Below are 21,239 nucleotides of genomic sequence, written 5' to 3' on the forward strand. Positions count from 1 at the left end.
AACTCACATCACGTGGCATTCGTTATTGTTCCCATTCATGCCACGGCTCAAAAAGTACTATCCGCCCATGGGGAATGGGAAATACTATTCAACAGTTAGGATCATGACGCGGTATTTGTGTGCAAATGCATGCTGGTGTGCGCGTTCAGCGTTGCGCGTATTGTTCCAAAGAGCCAGCGCTACAGCGTTGGGTTCAAACATTTTCGTGAAGGGGTTTGGAAGAGACAAATGCATTTTCCTCCAGGTTTGTATTGAAATAAAAGTTCAAATATATCAAATGACAAGGATCTACATGTCAGTTATATAAAACAAATATTGAGTGGCTTTAAATTGTGAAATGGGAGGAATATTATCGCTAGGTAAAATCTGGACTTTTCCATTTCACTCGGCTTCGCCTCGTGAAATGGAAAAGTCCAGATTTTACCTTGCGATAATATTCCTCCCATTCCACGCTGAGCCACTCAATATTTGTACACCATCTCATGTTTATGGAATGTATAATCAAGTAATAACTTTCAGCTGTGGACGTATACAGACTTAGTTTTAATATTGACTGTAATGTGTACAAATAAGTTGAGAAAACATCAAAAATTTATGGCTATATTAGTACAGTCCGAGTGTCTTTGAAGCAGCATTTTGTCAATACCTTCTCCCTAGTACATAACAATGGCTGCAAGTGTGTGGCAATTGAACAGAAGTTTCACTGACGTTTGCTTTGCTATATTCCAGTTTGGCCTTTTGATTTAGTACTAGGCAACTGGAGTAAAAATAACAAACATTTCAAACATTTGTTATATCAAGACAATTTTTGGGGAGACTTCAAAATAAGTTAAAGGTAGTGTACATCATTTGCAGCTATCCAAAAAGTAACTGACAAAATTATTGTTGAAAAGCATAGTTGGTTTAAAGATAGTAATGGGACTAAACTCCCTGTGAAATTATTCCTTCTGGCATGCTGTCATTTTGAAGAAAACAATGAAAGGCCACCTCCAAAGATGCGTCTAAAGACGCATTTTTGGAAATTTCCGTTAGTAATTTGTTTTTTTTTAATTCGACAAAGCCGTGAATGAGTGCACAAGCGTTGACATGACACGCACGCACACACAGTTGCTATTATTCGTCAGTTTAAGGCGTGACATTGCAAAGCTGCAATCAGCTGAATAAGAATGTGTCCCAGACGCTGATTTCAGGCGCAATTCAAAAAAAAATATGACTCAGCAACTTTTGAATTGAAACCGAGATCCTAGAATATTGTTTTCTCAGAATATTCAGCATTCACCGAGCTAAAACCTCATCGGGTAAGTTGTTTAGCATCCTTCTTTAGATTTTGAGCACTTTTGTTGCTTCAAATGAAAAAACCCACAAATGACAGATGATCTACATGTACTCTACCTTTAACAAATTTCAACTAAAGCTACAGAATATGACAAATGAACTTCATTTGTAACCATGATAGATTGCTGAATGGTGCCAGTACGTATGTACTGGTGCCATTCAGCAATGAGCAATCAATTATGTTAAACACTCAATTAGTACAGGCAAGGTAAAATTGCTGCTTAACAAATGGGGTTTTTCAATATTTTTGCAGTAAATGTACGTGCGGATATTCTATAACCCAAACCTTTGAAATATGGCAATATGAAACACTTCATTTTGTTGGTCTCCAGAAAAAAGGGTATTTTAAAATTCTACCTTCACTTGTTGTTTTGTTCTATGAGTACTTCTGCATAAAAATGGAAAATCCACATACAACTGATACAAACTGTTTAACACTGGTTATTGCACACACAAAAAGAGCATTAAATTGCAGGTCAAAATGGTATTAGCTAAATATAAGTGATGTATCGAAGGGTAGCATATTAGTATTTTCAGATATTTTTGGTATACATATAGTTGCACACAAACAAAATAAACGATTTGAGCATACTTAAAGAGCACCCAGCAATAAAAGCAAATGTTTTTAAGCTAAACAACGTTTACAATCTGTTTACGTTATTATGCTATAGGTTTTCCCAGTTAAAGGGAAAATACAACATTTGCAAACATCAAAAAATAAAACTACCAAATCATTTTGAAATACCTTGCTGGACTGTTAGTAGATGACAGTGTAAAGCATCCTGTAAAATCATGGCACCTGGTATACTGTCATTTTCAAGAAAAGTGGTATTTTTGTATCAATTTCCAACGCTGGTCGGCCGACCAGCGTTGGAAAAAACTGGCTTTTTTTCAAATACTGGCCCCAATTGACCATCGCACTTGTTTGCAATCGATTACATACATGTACCTATGAATGGGTACAAGCCAGCTAGACTGGTTCCCTGACCTTACAATTCCCCAATGTATGTAAACTGCTCTGTTTCTTCCTATATGGAGTCAGGAAACCAGACTACAGGAAAATGATTGTTTTTCTTGGTTTTTATAGCATTTTCGAACCCAAAACCTCAAAAAAGTCAGTGTAACTATATTTGCTATATATTTCCAACCCCCCAATTCCATCCATTTCTGAAAATTACAGCAAAAGCAAATGATGTATATTCCCTTTAATTTAAAACAGTTATTCAAATTCACCAATTCTATTGTTCAAATTCGTCCAGCATATTGGGTACTTAAACGCCGGGTTGACCAAAACTTGAAACTAACTTTGAAATTGAATGATAAATTACTGAATGGATTTTGCAAAAAGCATGTGAGAATTGGTGAGGTGGAGTGGAAAACGTGTTCAAATAACTGGGAAAATAATTATAAAATGAACTGATATCAATCAGGGTAAAACAGTTTTGTATCACCAACTGTGTCATTCTACACATACATTGTAGTTTCAATAACATGTACAATATGAGAAATGTAATGAAGAATACTCTGGCTACATGAGGAGTACCTATTGGCAGAGTTGTAATGACTTGAGTCAATTACTCGACTTGAGTCACAACTTTTTGCGACTCGGCTAGAATCGAGTCCTAACGGGTAAATGACTAGACTCAACTCAAGTCCCTCATCAGAATGCTTGACTCGACTAATATTACTGGAGTCCCAAAACTGTGCAAATACCTGTACTTGCAGTGACTAACAGTATCAAGTTACTTATGTTCGCGTACTTCCATTACTGTCAAGTTGTGGCCACATAAGTATTCGCCGCATCACAGACTAATACCTCGTGGTTTTATGATGTAGCACACAAACTACCAGACTTTTAAATGCATTGACCAATTTTTGGTTTCATCATCGGCTTTGGGCGATTTCTTAAGACCTTGTTACATTCCGGCTAAATTTATGTCCTGCTTTAATCAGAAACAGCTTTGTAAAATGTTGCAATTTGGTTTTGACCTTGTCAGTGTACAAATTATACCAGATCCGAAGCCAAACCAGAGATTAAACCAAATTTTCACCTCTTGTTAACTGTAGATCTTTGGTAAAAACGTCTAGCAGAAACTGTCTATTGGGTACCATGCAGCATATTTTAAGTCTTTGGATTTTCATAATAAACTGTTGCCTTGTGTTCCTTCTTCCATTCTGTAAATTATTAGATGATGTTCAAATATCAGTGACTGGAATTGACTCGAGCATAAATTTGTCTTGACCACACACACTGTGACTCGACTAGACTCTACCTTTTTGACCTTAAGACTCAACTCTGGTCACTTCCTTAAAATGGCTCAACTCAAGTCACTTCCTTAAAATGGCTTGACTCAACTTGAGTCACAAAATTCAGTGACTCGTTACAACTCTGCCCCTTGGCCAACTTGATATCACACTGGCATCTTCAGGTGTCAGGAAATACATACACATGTACATGTAGTACGGGAAACATTTAAATTAAAAAGAATGTCTCATCATTTTTAAACAATTAGAGGAATGCCTTTGATGACATGCACAAAATATATCTGCCAGTGGATATTTGACTGTGAACCGATGTCCCATTTTTCCAGCTCTTTTACTGGCACGGCACTGAACATGAGCTGCGAGTGTTTTTCGGGACTTGCAAACTTTCACCGTGACGACTCTTTGTCTGGTTCCATGCTTCCATTGTCATTGTCATTTCGTATTCATGAGATGGGAATCAGACCTTGTACATTACGGACTTTACTTTCCTTTAAAAAAAAATCCTCCAGGATGATAAATCAGAAAAAGGAAGTGAAATAATCTGCAATTAAATGTAGGATTCGATTTAAAACAATAAAAGAAGACCTACATGTAGTTGAATACATGATGGCACTATACGATTTGCCAGCTTAAGAACGGAAAAAAATGTGAGACCGGTTCACAGCTAAATAAAAACTTTGAATTTGTTTTTAACTTTTGTCCTGTCTACTGAGTACTGTCACATTTTATGATCCTATGCTAAGCTCATGGAAGCAAGAACAGCCATCTGTCTATCTATGTCATCCTTTGCCTCCCACATTGATGTGAGTATCTTCCGTATCTCTTTCTGATCTTCCACTGCACATCCCAACAATGCTCCCTGGAATGTATTATCTACCGGTCCATTTGCCACTTCCATACAACTGTTCAGGTATCTATGGATCATTCCACTGTCTGTCTCTCCTTGCCTCATGTTGTTCTGAAGCTTTCTCAGAAGTGTCCTCACAAGTTGAAGTGATTCTTCTTGCGGGGGATTACGGGGAATCTGGACGGAGATGTTGATTGTGAGAAGTCTGTTTGTCAGGCGATCCATGTACAGCTCTAGTTCATCTTTCTCACCTGCGCATGGACAGGGTAAACAGCTTTGTTAGAATTCACGATGTGAAATAAATCTGAGATTTTTTAATCTAAAGTTTGAAGATATCAAATTAAAGTCAACAAAGTCAAATATACACAGTCAAATTACCTAAAAGTGGATATTTGTTCTCTTTAGGAACAGCTAGGGCCCGTCACTACACAATCGCCCGTGTGGCCCATGCCATATGTCGGTGAAGGGCAAATCCCAGTATTGAACAGGGATGCCAGTGGGGTTTTGCCTCAGGGCCTGACAAACTGGACACGTGAAAGACAGCCAATTATGCAAAACGATTGCAATACACCATAATAATAATAATAGCTGTTCTTATAGCGCTTTTAACAAAGATCAAAGCCATCTCAGCTCCCTGTGGAGTATACAGCTCAATGCTGCCTGTTAGGCGCAAGGAAGCTAAATCAATCACAATAACCATCTCTGCCCTCACAGGTACCCCTTTACTCCTGGGTTGAGAGAAGCAATGAGTGACAAAGTGCCTTGCCCAAGGGCACATGCACCATGACCCCAGGCTGGACTCAAACCCACAACCTGCAGCTTTACCCACAGACCACGAATCCAGTGCCCTTAACCACGAGGCCACAGCACCCCATAAAAAGGTGAAGGGATGGATATACCTGATTTGTTTTTCCAAAGCATGAAAAAAGCTGTGTAGATCAGGCCAGACTATGTCACTTTTCATAGGTTGCTATGTCATGCCTACCATTCAGCACTCCAGACTCAAGAACAATTAAATTTCAAGAACATAGGTCTTGGGAGATACATTATAACTCTAAGCCAATCCAAAACATTCCCGGATTTCCGCACATCACACCGATGACCATCACATCATCCCAGCAACCATCAGATCATCACAGAAACCATCACATCATCCCAACAATCATCACATCATCCCAGCAATCATCACATCATCCCAGCAACCATCACATCATCCCAGCAACCATCACATCATCCCAGCAACCATCACCTCATCCCAGCAACCATCACATCATCCCAGCAACCATCACATCATCCCAGCAACCATCACATCATCCCAGCAACCATCACATCATCCCAGCAACCTTCACATCATCCCAGCAATCATCACATCATCCAAGCAACCATCACATCATCCCAGCAACCATCACATCATCCCAGCAACCATCACATCATCCCAGCAACCATTACATCATCCAAGCAATCATCACATCATCCCAGCAACCATCACATCATCCCAGCAACCATCACATCATCCCAGCAATCATAACATCATCCCAGCAACCATCACATAATCCCAGCAACTATCACATCATTCAAGCAACCATCACATCATCCCAGCAACCATCACATCATCCCAGCAACCATCACATCATCCCAGCAACCATCACATCATCCCAGCAACCATTACATCGTCCAAGCAACCATCACATCATCCCAGCAACCATTACATCATCCCAGCAACCATCACATCATCCCAGCAACCATTACATCATCCAAGCAACCATCACATCATCCCAGCAACCATCACATCATCCCAGCAACCATCACATCATCCCATCAACCATCACATCATCCCAGCAACCATCACATCATCCCAGCAACCATCACATCATCCCAGCAACCATCACATCATCCAAGCAATCATCACATCATCCCAGCAACCATTACATCATCCCAGCAACCATCACATCATCCCAGCAACCATCACATCATCCCATCAACCATCACATCATTCAAGCAACCATCACATCATCCCAGCAACCATCACATCATCCCATCAACCATCACATCATCCCAGCAACCATCACATCATCCCAGCAACCATCACATCATCCCAGCAACCATCACATCATCCCAGCAATCATCACATCATCCCAGCAACCATTACATCATCCCAGCAACATCATCACATCATCCCAGCAACCATCACATCATCCCATCAACCATCACATCATTCAAGCAACCATCACATCATCCCAGCAACCATCACATCATCCCAGCAACCATCACATCATCCCAGCAACCATCACATCATCCAAGCAATCATCACATCATCCCAGCAACCATCACATCATCCCATCAACCATCACATCATCCCAGCAACCATCACATCATCCCAGCAACCATCACATCATCCCAGCAACCATTACATCATCCAAGCAACCATCACATCATCCCAGCAACCATCACATCATCCCAGCAACCATCACATCATCCCATCAACCATCACATCATCCCAGCAACCATCACATCATCCCAGCAACCATCACATCATCCCAGCAACCATCACATCATCCAAGCAATCATCACATCATCCCAGCAACCATTACATCATCCCAGCAACCATCACATCATCCCAGCAACCATCACATCATCCCATCAACCATCACATCATTCAAGCAACCATCACATCATCCCAGCAACCATCACATCATCCCAGCAACCATTACATCATCCCAGCAACCATCACATCATCCCAGCAACCATTACATCATCCAAGCAAGTTTAAACTTGCGCACGCAAGTTTAAACTTGCGCGAGGGACTCCCGAAGCACGCAAATTACACCGCGTCATTTTAATTTGCGTGCGCACGTTAGAACTTGCGCAAAGGCGATCGCAATTTGAGAACCTTGCGGGCAGGATTTTCATTGATGAAGAAAACTAAATGTTCGAAACACAAGTACATGGAGAAATAAATTAATAAATAATGGAAAATGAAATTCAATTATAGCGTCAATGAAAAGAAACATTGAGATTTAGCAGTGTTTATCAGAGAAGTTTTTAGGGGGCAGGAAGGGGACCAGGCAAGCAATCAATAAGCACGGTGATTGCTTAGAGAGAGTACTGAAGTTGTTCGAATATGGAGACAAGCTTCAAGGTTTTTTGCCTTGCATAATATGTAAAACTAATTAGCGTTTTATTTATATTCTTAAATGTAAATAAATCATAATTTCCTAGGGGTAACCTGTTGTTAACCCTTACTCTCTGAGGGTAGTTTACTGCATGTCAGTTGGTTATGCCAATGCCCTCCAGCTGCAGTTATTTGGCAGATAACAAGTCTTAACAGTGAAGGCTCCAATTGGCAGGAGTTGGAGGCCCTGGAGGGTGCCTGATACTGACCAGCTGGGGGCACTCACTTTGTTATCAGAGGACTCTCATTGTTCTCTGTGGCATGTATTGGAGTGCCTGTCCAGTTACCCTTGAAATGACATGGCAGATATTGGAGGGCCATGCAAAAAACATAGGAGATTTTCTTGAGGCACAATTGGCATGCATTGGAGGGTCAAGTAGGGTAAGGGTTAAAGTAAAAGAATGATTATCAACCCTTCAATTGTTCAAGATTTTTGACGTTATAGTAATATTTACATTATTTTTTAAATGCTTTAAATTATATTACATGTACTGTACAATTAAAAAAGAACTTATTCTTAAAAAAATACTAATTTTATTAATTTAGCAATTAATTAATTGGACGGTACAATATTTCATTTTGTTTTTAAAAATACTTTGCATAACATTTCGAGCGCTGTGTACACTTCAAAAATGCACAATTTGAAAAAAAATTTAATGAACTCTTACTAATTTAATTAATTAATTTAATTTATTACTTTAAACAATTATTTTTCTTGTAGGCTCAATAATTCATAGTAATGTTTATGTGCTTTAACTTCAAAACGCTATGCATTATAGAATGGTAATTATTTTAAAAAGTAAATAAATTTATTAATGATTTAATTAATTAATTTAATTTATTAATTTAATTAATTATTCGAATTAATGAATAAATATGTTGTTTATTTAACAAAAATCTTAATCAGCCATAACAATAATACACATCATGAAAGTGCATAAATTGTTCGCATTACCACCCCTTATCTCTGAACCCACACAGTCAACCGCATTAGCATATACTGTAAATAAAATGTTTCAAAAAAGGCATTAAGGCATTGTCTCACGAAGCACAGTGGTGCTATTAATTGGAGAAAAATCTGCTTTTAAAAATAATGTTACATATCTGCATGAGTTTACCAGGAAAAAAAATAGTTTGGCGGCTTTGCATGCATGGTAAAAATCTATGTAGCGCGCAAGTTTAAACTTGCGTGCGCAATATGTAGCAAGGAAATTAATGCACGCGCAAGTTTAAACTTGTGTGCGCGCAGGTTTAAACTTGCACGGAGGACTCAAATTGCGCTCGACACAACCATCTTAATCATCGATGCCTACTTGCGGTCCTACTAAAGTTGAAATTATTTAAAAACTTTTTTTTAACGCGAAATGTACGACGAATTTGTCGATTAGTGTTGGCCGCCATCTTGTTTATGTGTAGCTTAGCCCTACTATGCATGCATGAAGTGTACAGAGCCATACTACACATGCGCGAAGTGTACAGCGCCATCCAAACAAGATGGCGGCCAACACTAATCGACAAATTTGTCGTACATTTCGCATTAAAAAAACCAAGTTTTTGAATAATTTTAACTTTAATTGATATGCAGAAGATGTTCTTTATTGCTTTTTCTACCATATAAAGCTACTTTAATGTTCAAAAGCATATACAAAATTTGTTGATGCTTGTTGACGACCGTTGAGGCTTGTTGACCCTTGTTGACGCACTTTAGTAGGACCCCCTACTTGTGCCTCAGGTGGCGTATCTAGTAATTTGTACTAGGCCATTTTGAGGGTGAAATCTTATGTTTTTGTTGGGCAACGTTGGGTTTTTGGGTCATGGACAAAATTGTGGTGTTGCTCAGCATATACGGATTAGCTTGGACCTAGACCCGTGAACATGGCTTGTAAACAACGCCATGTTCACGGGTCTAGCTTGGACCCTACTATCGCCAGACCATGTCCAAATGTTAAAAAGGCGATAAGTTGGGTCCAAGTTACTCGGACTAGCGTCCAAGTTACTCTGACTAATGACTATGTATGCCTATTCATTGTATTACCTGCACTGACTAGAGCTTGACTCTGCATGAGAGTGTTAAGTGACTCGAGAAGATACAATCTCTCTGTCTCTACCTCTCTGACTGTCTCCCGTAATTTTTCAGTCCTTCTTTCAATTTCATCCAACGTTTGCAGCAGATAGTTGTCCATATTTTTTGTTTCCTGTGCATCATCATGTACCTTCAGCATGTTCAGGCTGTTTTCAACCTCATGTTCATCAACTGGCGTAACTGGTGACTGTTCAACCTTTTTAAGTTGCTCTTTAACTTTGTCAACTTGTTCCTGTGAATCCTCAGCATCCGTGTCACCCGTGTGGTATTTTGACAAACTACAGGACACCTCATACGGATCATCAGGCTGCTGTTGTTCCTGTTCAATATCAATATCATCATGTTTATCGGTCTCAATCCGGTAAGCCATCACTCTTGCGTGTTTACTTAAATTACTGGTCCATGTTTGGTCTCGTTACCGTTGTGACTTTGGTCTCGATAGCTAGGATTTATTCAACTGCGGTTGGTTGGAATCAAGAATAATCAGAGCTCCACTACCAAGCTCTACCCACGATCCACCGGTTGATTAAGCTGAAGCCAGCCTACGGTTTTGCAATTCAGCCCGCGCGCAACCTCTCCCCAGTGCTTACTTTATTTCCAACCGCGTTTGAGAGAGCAGGTAGTGATGGGCGCGTACTGCTCAACACCCTGGGGACGAGGTTGGCCCACGCGCCCTCGATCAGCTGCATGCAGCCGAACATGCAAATCCAGAATCCATGCGACAGAGGGAGATCATAAATTGTCAAAATTTGGACACGATACGATTTATTCAACAAATTCTCAAGAAACTTCAAGAAAATATTCAAAATATTACCAATTTTATAATGAAATTGAAGAGCAGATATCAGTAAAGAGTTTATATTACTTTTAACCTTGTTTTATTGCCTCTATTTTTTATAGCCTCTGTTAATTTAAAAGTGTAGGTTCATTTTCCCAGGAATTCCTATAAATTAATTATCATAATTGTTGACTTGAAGATCGAACAAGAAAGTTGACCCAGAAGGCGGCAAGGTACGAAAGCCCTGTAGTGCCATCAAGTATATATTTTGTCCAAGTTCGTTTTTATGAGATACATTTTGTCGAAGTTCGTTTTTATGAGATATATTTTACGGAGTTATGGAGTTTTATGAAGTTACGGAGCCCCTAAAGGGACATCCAACATTATTTCCTTATCTCGTGCGCACGACATAATATCTCGTGCGCACGACATATATCTCGTGCGCACGACATATATCTCGTGCGCACGAGATAATTATGTCGTGCGCACGAGATATATGTCGTGCGCACGAGATATTATGTCGTGCGCACGAGATAAAAAAATAATTTTGGATGTTCCTTTAGGGGCTCCGTACCTGACACGCTGCTTTCGTTACACACAAACTCGTCCGCTGCACGTGCAGCAAGCTCCGTTAATACTTATAATTATCTCGTGCGCACGAGATATATGTCGTGCGCACGAGATATATGTCGTGCGCAAGTGATAATTATCTCGTGCGCATGAGATATTATGTCGTGCGCACGAGATAAGGAAATAATTTTGGATGTCCCTTTAGGGGCTCCGTAACTTCATAAAACTCCGTAACTCCGTAAAATATATCTCATAAAAACGAACTTCGACAAAATGTATCTCATAAAAACGAACTTCGAGAAAATATATCTCATAAAAACGAACTTCGAGAAAATACATCTCATAAAAACGAACTTCGAGAAAATGTATCTCATAAAAACGAACTTTGACAAAATGTATCTCGTAAAAACAAACTTTGGGAAAAATGTATCTCATAAAAACGAACTTCGACAAAATGTATCTCGTAAAAACGAACTTTGGGAAAAATGTATCTCATAAAAACGAACTTCGACAAAATGTATCTCGTAAAAACGAACTTTGGGAAAAATGTATCTCATAAAAACGAACTTCGACACAAATGTATCTCGTAAAAACGAACTTTGGGAAAAATGTATCTCATAAAAACGAACTTCGACAAAATGTATCTCGTAAAAACGAACTTTGGGAAAAATGTATCTCATAAAAACGAACTTCGACAAAATGTATCTCGTAAATTCGAACGAAGGGAAAAATGTATCTCATAAAAACGAACTTCGACAAAATATATACTTGATGGCACTACAGGGCTTTCGAAGCAAGGAGATACAGAAGTGATCAACGAGATCAAGAAGAGCACGAAGAAAGCGAAAAAACTGGATTGAAGAGCAGTTCGCAGACATGGAGGGGGTTTACAAAACTGTCAAAGTAATCAAGGACGAGATCCTTAAAAGCAAGAGATCCTCAAACGTTGGAAAGACAACCACACGGGTGCACCCCAGTATAAGAATTCCCATAGACACCAGTGATAATTATATTATACTCGTCATATATATAATAATAGTGTCCAGTCAGTATACGCGTATACTGGCTGATGGCCATCTGCTTCAGATGGCCATACTTTACATTTCTTTTAAAAATACTCAGAACTCTCACAGGTGTTCATGCAGGCTGCACAGAAAAATGATGATCAACATGTCATCTTTCATTTTCTGTTCAATTTTTGGTGGGTTACTTCTCGAGAAACTCTCACTCCAAGAAGACCACCCCTAAAACGAGTGATGTTTCCCAAACTGGAAAAAGTAGCCATCTTGAAAAATGATCCCTCCGCAACATGGCTAAATACCGCCACTTTCGAGCTCAGTTGCAGCCAAAATACACAGAATTGGAAGCCCAAGTCCAGGCCAGAGGTACATTCCCCAATTCCATGGCTCTCATAACTGTCTAATATAGAATAAATTCGGCTCATGCAGGCGCAGTTCTAGAGCCAATATTTTGGGGGGCTAGCAAGGTAGATCCAGATTTTTTCAGGGAGGCGTGCTGAAATGTAGTTATTTTCTCCGGACACTTAGGCCTCTGAAAATCAATACGGGGGGGGGGGGGGGGGGGGGGGGGGGGGTCGTGCCATATTTTCAACGGGGAGCGCTGCAATCAGGCACACTATATTAACTAAAAGTGTACAAAATGCACCCTTCTCATTTAGGGGGAGAACGTTCCCATGTACGTCAAATTCTTACATTTTGCTAGTGCATTTTTTTTAATGGAATTTTTATTTGGGGGGGGGGGGGGCTAGACAAAATTGGGGGGGGGGGGGCTAAAGCTCCCCCTCGCCCCCCGTAGAACCGCCACTGGGCTCATGTTTAGTTAGTTGGAAAGAATTCCATGATTATGGCCATCACTAATTTTTCCCTGCAATGACCGAAAGCGATAAGATGTCTTAAAAAGTCAAATATAGCAGGGAAAGTATTGAACCATTAACTCAGAAACACTTTAAAAAAAATTCAGACCAGTCTCATAGGGTTTGTGCACAGGGTGTCAAGTGATGTCCAGTTATGGATTTCTTTCCAGTTATTGAATTATTTGTGAATTATTGGCTGCCAGACAATAATTAATTGCCGTTCTTGCGGAATATATTTGTTCCTGCCCCACAATCAGTATCGACAATGCACGGACCGGGAGGAGCCGGTCTGCTCGCAAAGCGGATCTGTTTGCAGGCGGGATAATTGTATCGAAAAGTGCACTTCTTTAAAGATTTGAACTGGAACAGGATTTGAACGGTAGCTCCAGATTGCGCAACATATGATTTAAAAAGCCAACTCAAGACTCAAATTTTTGTACCGATATCAAAATAGTTACAAAGTACAAAGGCTAGGAAAATCTTGTGTACGGCCTTAATATCTTGCCACTTTGATTATTGTTGCTGATCCTGGTATTCTTCACTGTCACAAATATTCAAAAACAAACTTCAAATTTGCCAAAACAAAACTATCCGCTTTATCAACAACCTCCCCTCTAGATCCCATATTGTTTACACATAATTTTATGAAATAGGATGGCTGGATATTCACCATAGAGTGGAGTTTCTTTAAAAAGCAAATCATGTTCATAACATTTTTCACCAAAAATCCCCCACTTATCTCAAACACAATTTTACCTACATTACGGAAGTTCACTACTACCTAACGAGATCTAAGCAATTTAATTTTTTGTTCCACACATTAAAGGAACAGAATCAACTCTTTTTTCTACACTGGAATTACATTATGGAATTCACTTCCATCCATCCTGAAACTGCATGAAAGGAAAACCTTGTTTAAAACCAACCTCAAAGCATTCATTTTTTAAACAAAATCCTAGCTTCCGAATCCAGCTAAAGATTTTACTTGTTCATTCCCGATGATAATTTTTGTTTTTGGTTTTTAAGTGCAATGATGTGCTGTGCGGTCGTTCGAGCAATAAAATCCCGAGCGCAGGGGGTTAAAGGCTATACAGATTTTTAGTGCTTTTTATTGCCATATGATCTAAGTTAAGATTTTTATATAATACATTCCTTTCAGATTACTGTTTAAAGGGAAAATGTAGTAGGATTTTTATTACTTAACTTCAGTTTAAACAGCTTTCTTGCCATGTAACAATGACTGTCCACCTCCTTTGTGGCTGTGAGGGGGGATGGGGATAGGTTACATCATTTTAGTTACCTGTTTTTAGGCTAAAGGAAATTTCCTAATTCATGAGCCAGGGTGTGATGTCATTCAAGGCAGAGCGATAGTGTCTCCATAGCTTTGTGTACTAATATACTGTCAGCTTTTCTTCATTTTCTTTAGGTAACTTCCACATTTTACTTATAAATCACGTTTTAACAGCTTGTTTGGACAAAAGTAGTGGATAATATTTTTCCTAAACTTTTGTTTTTGGGTAATTCTGAAGGACTAATTTCTGTACTGTTCATAATGCACTTTTGACAAGGAATACCTTGTGTGACGAGGGCAGGATGGCGTCCTCTTACATGCATTGATGTATTAATAGCGATGTTTTTTGTGTTTTTTTAATGTAATTTAAATAAAACATATTTTTATATGAACTTCATCTTATACATGTTCATGTATATGTTTTTTAACCACGGTTACTAGTATTTTTTGTATTGTTTAATCTTTTATTTTTGTATATTTAATTAAATCTAAGCAGATGAATTTAAATTATTGTCTTAATCAAGTACATGTACATCATAAATGTTGATGTTAACAAGATGTTTAATATAGGTCTGGGTCGGTCGTAATTCGTAGTTTTGTCTTTTTGGTGCAATATTAAGTAATTGAAAGATTTTTGATGGTTTTAAATTTAAGATATCGTGTATTAAGCTTAGGTATATATACATTTTTCCTCACTTTGTATATGTGCTTTTAATAACAGGAAAATGCTTTGTCGGCTTTAATATGAAGTGTTGATTTTTATACTCTGTATATGTAGGCCTATAGGAGGTACAATGCATAAGACACATTTTTGGGACCGCAATGGAAATAAGTTTTATAAGTTTTTTTTGCGTTGTCCCCGCTTTTTCCACTGCATGGGGATTTTCTAAGTCTTATTGTTATTTTTTTATACGACTTTTGATAAATTTTGATGTGTTTTGTTAAATCTTAACTTATATTCAAACTGTATCATCATTGTGTGGAAATTGCAAATAAATCAAATCAAATCAAATCAAATCAAATTCGTTGTCATAGAGCAAGGGATACATGTATATTGTGCATTGATATTGCAATGACCACTCAGGGCCATCGTAGTGGTAGTTATGCGCGGCCGGCTTGCCCGAAGTCCGGCAGCCGAAAATCAGGCCCAAATTTCGTGTACGACGCAGCATGGTATAGGAAGCATGCATGTGTGCATAGCGCATCTACCATTGATCTACACTGATCTAGTACATGACACATTGGCGTCATTGTACTATTGTAGTGAAATAATTAGTCGTTAAAAAGGCATAACAAAAAATAGCAATTTGAGCACTAGCAACCAAGTTTCTGGGATCGAAATTGAGCCTGTTTTAAGGACCTACCGAGGAAATCATCGGCATGACCTCATTCAAAGGTGAGTTTTATTTCTTAAGTTTTAAGATAGTGGATATTTTGCCGGAGGTAATGACGGCAAACTAACGTTTACTAAAGGTTTGCCGGCGGCAATCCATATCAACAGAGGGCGCTGTGCTCTTTAAGATAGGGCTGAATTATAAGATGTATTAAATTCCCACCAAAAGTTGTGTAGCACGTTTGGGGTAGTGGTTAAGCAAAGGCAGTGGATATTTTGCCGGAGACGGCAAACCTTTAGTAAACGTTAGTTTGCCGGATATGCACTGAACATGCGCAGTTACTGTTTTTTTGTACTTAAAAACATTTTCCGGTGACAAATTTTAGTCTGGCTCCATGCCAATATTATCGTTGTAACCTCGTATTCACAAGATGGGATTCAGACCATTTTATAATTTCGGACTTATTTCCCTTTTAAAAAATCTGAAAAAGAAAATGTAAAACTCTGCAATAAAATGTTTGAGACATATTAAAATAATAAAAGAAGAATATTCTTATTTATTTGGGGATGGGAAAAAAAACTTAAAAATGTGGCGGCGATCGGATTCGTACTCGAGTCATCCCACACACTAGAGCTTTTGCTTAAGGCAGTGGATATTTTGCCGGAGACAGCAAACCTTCAGTAAACGTTAGTTTGCCGGATGTGCACTGAACATGCGCAGTTACTGTTTTTTTGTACTTAAACATTTTCCGGTGACAAATTTTAGTCTGGCTCCATGCCAATATTATAGTTGTATTTTTGTATTTACAAGATGGGAATCAGACCATTTTATAATTTCGGACTTTATTTCCCTTTAAAAAAATATCCTCCAGAGCCACAAATCTGAAAAAAAAAAGTAATACTCTGCAATAAAATGTTTGAGACATATTAAAATAATCAAAGAAGAATATTCTTATTAATTTGGGGATGGGAAAAAAAACCCTTGGAATTATGGCGGGGATCAGGATTCGAACTCGGGACATCCTACTCACTAGAACCATTGCTTAACCACTGCACCGACTGTGCTACACAACTTTGGTGGGAATTTAATACATGTTATAATTCAGCCCTATCTTTAAGAGTACAGCGCCCTCTGTTGATATGGATTGCCGCCGGCAAACCTTTAGTAAACGTTAGTTTGCCGGCGTTACCTCCGGCAAAATATCCACTACCTTAATTTAAACAATGATAAAGTCACCAGTTTCACGTGTAACACTAACATAACAGGAACAGTGTCCATGTTACACGTGAAACGATGTTTTTCGTCTCGTAAGAAGAAAATCAAGTCCTTGACCCCCAAAGAGCCCTTACGTGCTAAGGGCTCTTTGGGGGTCAAGGACCAAATACCACAGAATACTACATGTGTTGTTGGAAAGAAATACATTCTACAGGTTAGGCCCCCCCAAAAAGTCTCCGGTTTCTGGTATGCGCGCGCGTCGCCGTAGCCATGCGCGTCGGCAAAATGAAAAAGTTTTTTTTTCAGTGAAAGATGATGTCTCAAAACCGCCAAACTCACTGGTTTGACTGGAATCCTGCTACTGCACAATTTTAACATGTTTTTAGATGGGGTTATGATCGAGAATAAGCTTTATGTGGCCTCTCTGGACTCCCATATATTTGCACTAAGTTTAGTCGGGCACCATTTGCAGTCATCAGCCGACATTTGAAGCGAAAAAGTCAGGTAAAAAAAAAAAAAAGCCGCGTCGCCGCACCACTTTTTGGACAAGCTCCATACCAGAAACCGGAGACTTATTTTTTTTGGCCTTACTACTCAGTCAGTGCGCAGGGTTTCAGAAAAGTGCTTGCATTTATTTGCAGCGTATGCATAACTCGCTTGGTAAAATGAATATTCATGAGATCGGGGGACCACATTTGAAAATTCATTTTTTGATAACTAGTCTTTAAAAGAAAGTTTTTACTCACAAATATAGTAGAGAATACTCAAGCCTAATTGTGAAATGAGATTTCTAAAGTATTTTAAGAAATATGAGGATGAAAGTTTTACTGAAATTGTCGAGAAATTTCGGTTTGCGAAAACCGTCTTTTTTCTATATAAAACGAAACCGTGCAGCATCATTTTACAGTTTGATGAGAAGCTTTGTTATTAAATTCACCAATTATCATAACCATGAATCATGTAAGTACTCAAACAGTCAGGAGCACGCAAAATTTACGGCCATTCTGAACGTTCAGGATAACGAAAAAAATTACACTCTGGAAGCACGTGTAAGCACCGCACAGCATGAGTGTACATTCCTCATTGGGCAAGACCCGCAACCAACACGCGTTTTGACCAATCAGGTAACAGCACATGAGGCTTCCGTATGTCGGGTACCCCGTTCTATGCGTGCTTATGGATATCTTATAATCTCGAACTAAATGTGCCCGACTATAGAATATAAACTGGCGATGTGTCCTCTCTCAAAGTTTCAACGACTAGCTGTGCAAGAAAATAATATACTTTCAATGCTATTCCTATTTCTAGACCGTTATGATTTAAGATTAATGTAATAAACCATTATTTTTTGGCAATAATGTCTCCCATTTTCTAGATGCTTTTTGTTTGTTGACAGTTTCAATGTGCATGAACATGAAAAATATAAACACAAAAAACAATGTGTATGACTATATAAACATGAAAATATAAACACAAATAATCAAAGGCATGTCTCTTTTCATGACTGAAATTCTGTAAAACGATTTAATCATAAAATCAGAAGTGCAAAGTTACATACTTTTGAGCTGGATTTAATCATTACATCAGTGAGTTAACATATTACTAAAACCCTGGAAACTTGAACCACTTACACTTACAAAACATTGCTTACAAAAGAAAGTTTCTGAAAACATAGAATGACTTAGGCCCTAATTATAAATATAAAGCAACTTTAAAAAAATGAACTTAAAAATACATGCAAGCCAAACTTTCTTCAAAGTGCGAGGTTAATAATGCTCGCTCTAGGATGTACATGTATACACTTTCTTGCTATATTTCATGAGCTTATAAAATAAATTCCCTACCCAAGCTTGCCCATAAGCAACTCAACCTAGGACAATAACAAGGCCATTGAACTGCTCCATTCCTTGACAATAATAGTTAAATATGCAAACATTTACACAAATCTTTACAATCTTTACAAGCTTTGTTTAGAGTGCAGTGTATAGCTGTTTGCAGACATTTTCATCATATTTTTGTTTTTTAAATATACAGCACACTCACAAAATGACTTAATTGAAAAAGAAAGAAAGTGGAAATTCAGCAATGATTGAATTGATTCTTCAGGGTTCTTTTTATACATGATCTGAATACAACATGCCATGAAAATCCTTGACGCCTGATTTGTGGGTTGTTGACAACAAGTCTTTGAATTTAGGCATGCAAAAAATAAGGATTTCGGTCTAGTGATGTGTCCGGTCAGATTGACCAGGCCAAACCATCCCAAAACATTATTTTGTAAACCGGAATCCGAACGGAAACCAATTTGAACTCCCTAAAACCAACCTGATCCGACCTGACAAAATTTAAGAAAACCAACGGAAAAAAAAATGTTGCAACCTGACCAGGGCTCGATTTACCCGGTGCACGCATGCACCAGTGCATGTAGATTTTTGCTTGTGCACGTAGCTTTTTAATTGAGCATGCATGACGTGCATGTAACTTTTTTAGCCACCAAAATACTCATTTCATGCATATATTTACAAATAAGTGAGAATAAGAATAAAGTTTGTTGAATACTTGACCAGATAGTGTACAAACGTGTTATTTCTTTTATATATCCATAAATTATTCCTCGCACTGTCGCAGCAGATTCAGAGTTGGCAAGATCTCCACGTCCTGCAACCTCCTCCGATCATGCATGTGATTTACCACGTGATACATGCTGCGGATAAGTTGGTATCACAGTGACGCTCCTGGCATTCCTTATGTCCGGATCATAAGTGGGATTCCAAATTATTAGCTGTGTTTATCACGTGGTCTCGTTATTAGCCAATCAGACGCCGTCTATCATATGCGCCACATGAAGCAGACGGGTAGCTCGGAGGGCTCCGATAACTTTGCACGCAAATGACCCTGGGTGCTTGTGTCACTTGTCGGGTTAAAATCTAATTTCAACATGTTCGTATGGGTCTACATCGACGGCAAATTTCGTCGAAATGACACATCCTGAACACACGGGAAGGCAAATTTAGATTTCTATGTAAGTACTCAACATATGTACGAAATTATGTATGGCGGATCAATTTCGCCATGTTCGAAATGTCACAACAGCGTGGCATATACAACGCCACGTTCACGGGTCTAGGCTTGTATTGAGCATGATCGAGTAAAAAAGGCTATGTACTGTACTGTCTGTAGAAAGTTCGATAAATCAAAGAGAAAGAATGCCTTCAGAGAAGCAGACAGGTGTAAGTCAATTTTGGTGCATGAGGGTTTTTCTTGGCGCATGCAGGTTTTTTTGTCTACATGCACCAGTGCATGCCACTTTTTTTGGTAAATCGAGCCCTGAACCTGACCCACTTCCATGATTGTGTACAAAGTCTATGTAGAGTCAAGACAATTTTAAGTATTTTCTAACAACATTGGAAATTTATGGAAAAAAAAGTGGCCTCAGGTTGCAACATTTCTTCCGTGTGAATTTCCAAACTGTTTGGTTTATTTCGGGTTGAACTGACTCAACACAATTAAAAGACTTCAAACGCAATACCGAAACCAACCTGGCCCGACTGAAATGATGGACAAACTTATGGCGACCTAACAGAAAGTCAGTTTAAGCAAGTTTGGTCGGTTTCTGGTCGGATTTGAACAACACTTATCCGGTCGCAGCATTAAGTTTCATTTCATGGTAAATAAAGTTCCATTGAAATAGTTGCGAACTGTCTGCAAGTTCAGGTGTTGTGTTCAACTAGTCTTGACAGGGAAAAGGGTCAATCACTCTGCGTACTTGGCCTGTATAAAGAAAACAGAAAGAGAGAAAACAAATCTAAGTAATTATCTACATGTATTTTTTTGCTGATTTAGGAAGGAATTGTTTCGACTACTTAAAAAAATCCCATCCTCACCGCAAGATCTGAAAAAAGTACCAGAAAAGAATTGTTCTTCATATTTTATGACTGACATGAATTGACCGACAAGGACAATCTTGAGTGATGCCTGTTTAATTTCATGAATTAAAAAAAAAAAATTCTGATTTTTAATCGTATAGTATAAACATTGTTCGTACTTGCGACATGCAAAACTAACGGGTAGGAACCTATTGTCGACATCGGTGGTAATGCACCCACAAAAGACGCACACAGTACACACAAACCCGTACACAAAATACACGTATGACGTCATTCGAATCGCACATTGCGACTGCAATCATGCAATTTTCGCAAATATTTCGTATCAAATAAAAAATCGGCGGTAGAACCTGCAGAGATGGGAATGGTATGGTTCGAAAGCGTACTCTTCAACTTACCAGAAAGTGACGAATTTTGTCCCCAAATATCCCAAAACAGTCAGGAGCACCCAAAAAGTACAGGCATTGTCGAAAATGTTCGAGAATCACCTCTCATTTCACATCGCTCATTATAACTTTAAGCTTGTAATAATCAGCAAAAATGGTATCATTCGAGGCGCAGAAATTATCGTAGTTTCAGAATCCACTCC

At 38.7% G+C, this 21,239-nt stretch overlaps 2 protein-coding genes across 2 annotated transcripts in view; one reads left to right on the forward strand and one right to left on the reverse strand.

Moving 5' to 3' along the window:
- Positions 1-2,445: 2,445 nt before the first annotated feature.
- Positions 2,446-10,263, reverse strand: LOC119728689 (BAG family molecular chaperone regulator 2-like). Its single transcript, XM_038201012.1, has 2 exons — positions 9,655-10,263; positions 2,446-4,698 (listed from the first exon to the last, which is right to left on the reverse strand). Exons 1-2 carry the CDS (start codon positions 10,070-10,072, stop codon positions 4,334-4,336), a joined length of 783 nt encoding a protein of 260 aa, XP_038056940.1. The 5' UTR covers positions 10,073-10,263; the 3' UTR covers positions 2,446-4,333.
- A 5,092-nt stretch (positions 10,264-15,355) lies between these two features.
- LOC119728690 (ubiquitin carboxyl-terminal hydrolase 14-like) overlaps positions 15,356-21,239 on the forward strand; it is a 48,732-nt gene continuing 42,848 nt past the window's right edge. Inside the window, exon 1 of the mRNA XM_038201013.1 lies at positions 15,356-15,610. Coding sequence (XP_038056941.1) covers positions 15,595-15,610 — 16 coding nt within the window. The 5' untranslated portion in view covers positions 15,356-15,594. The remainder of the gene's footprint in view (positions 15,611-21,239) is intronic.

This window comes from Patiria miniata, unplaced genomic scaffold (assembly GCF_015706575.1).
Source record: "Patiria miniata isolate m_02_andy unplaced genomic scaffold, ASM1570657v1 HiC_scaffold_20, whole genome shotgun sequence".
NCBI lineage: Eukaryota > Metazoa > Echinodermata > Asteroidea > Valvatida > Asterinidae > Patiria > Patiria miniata.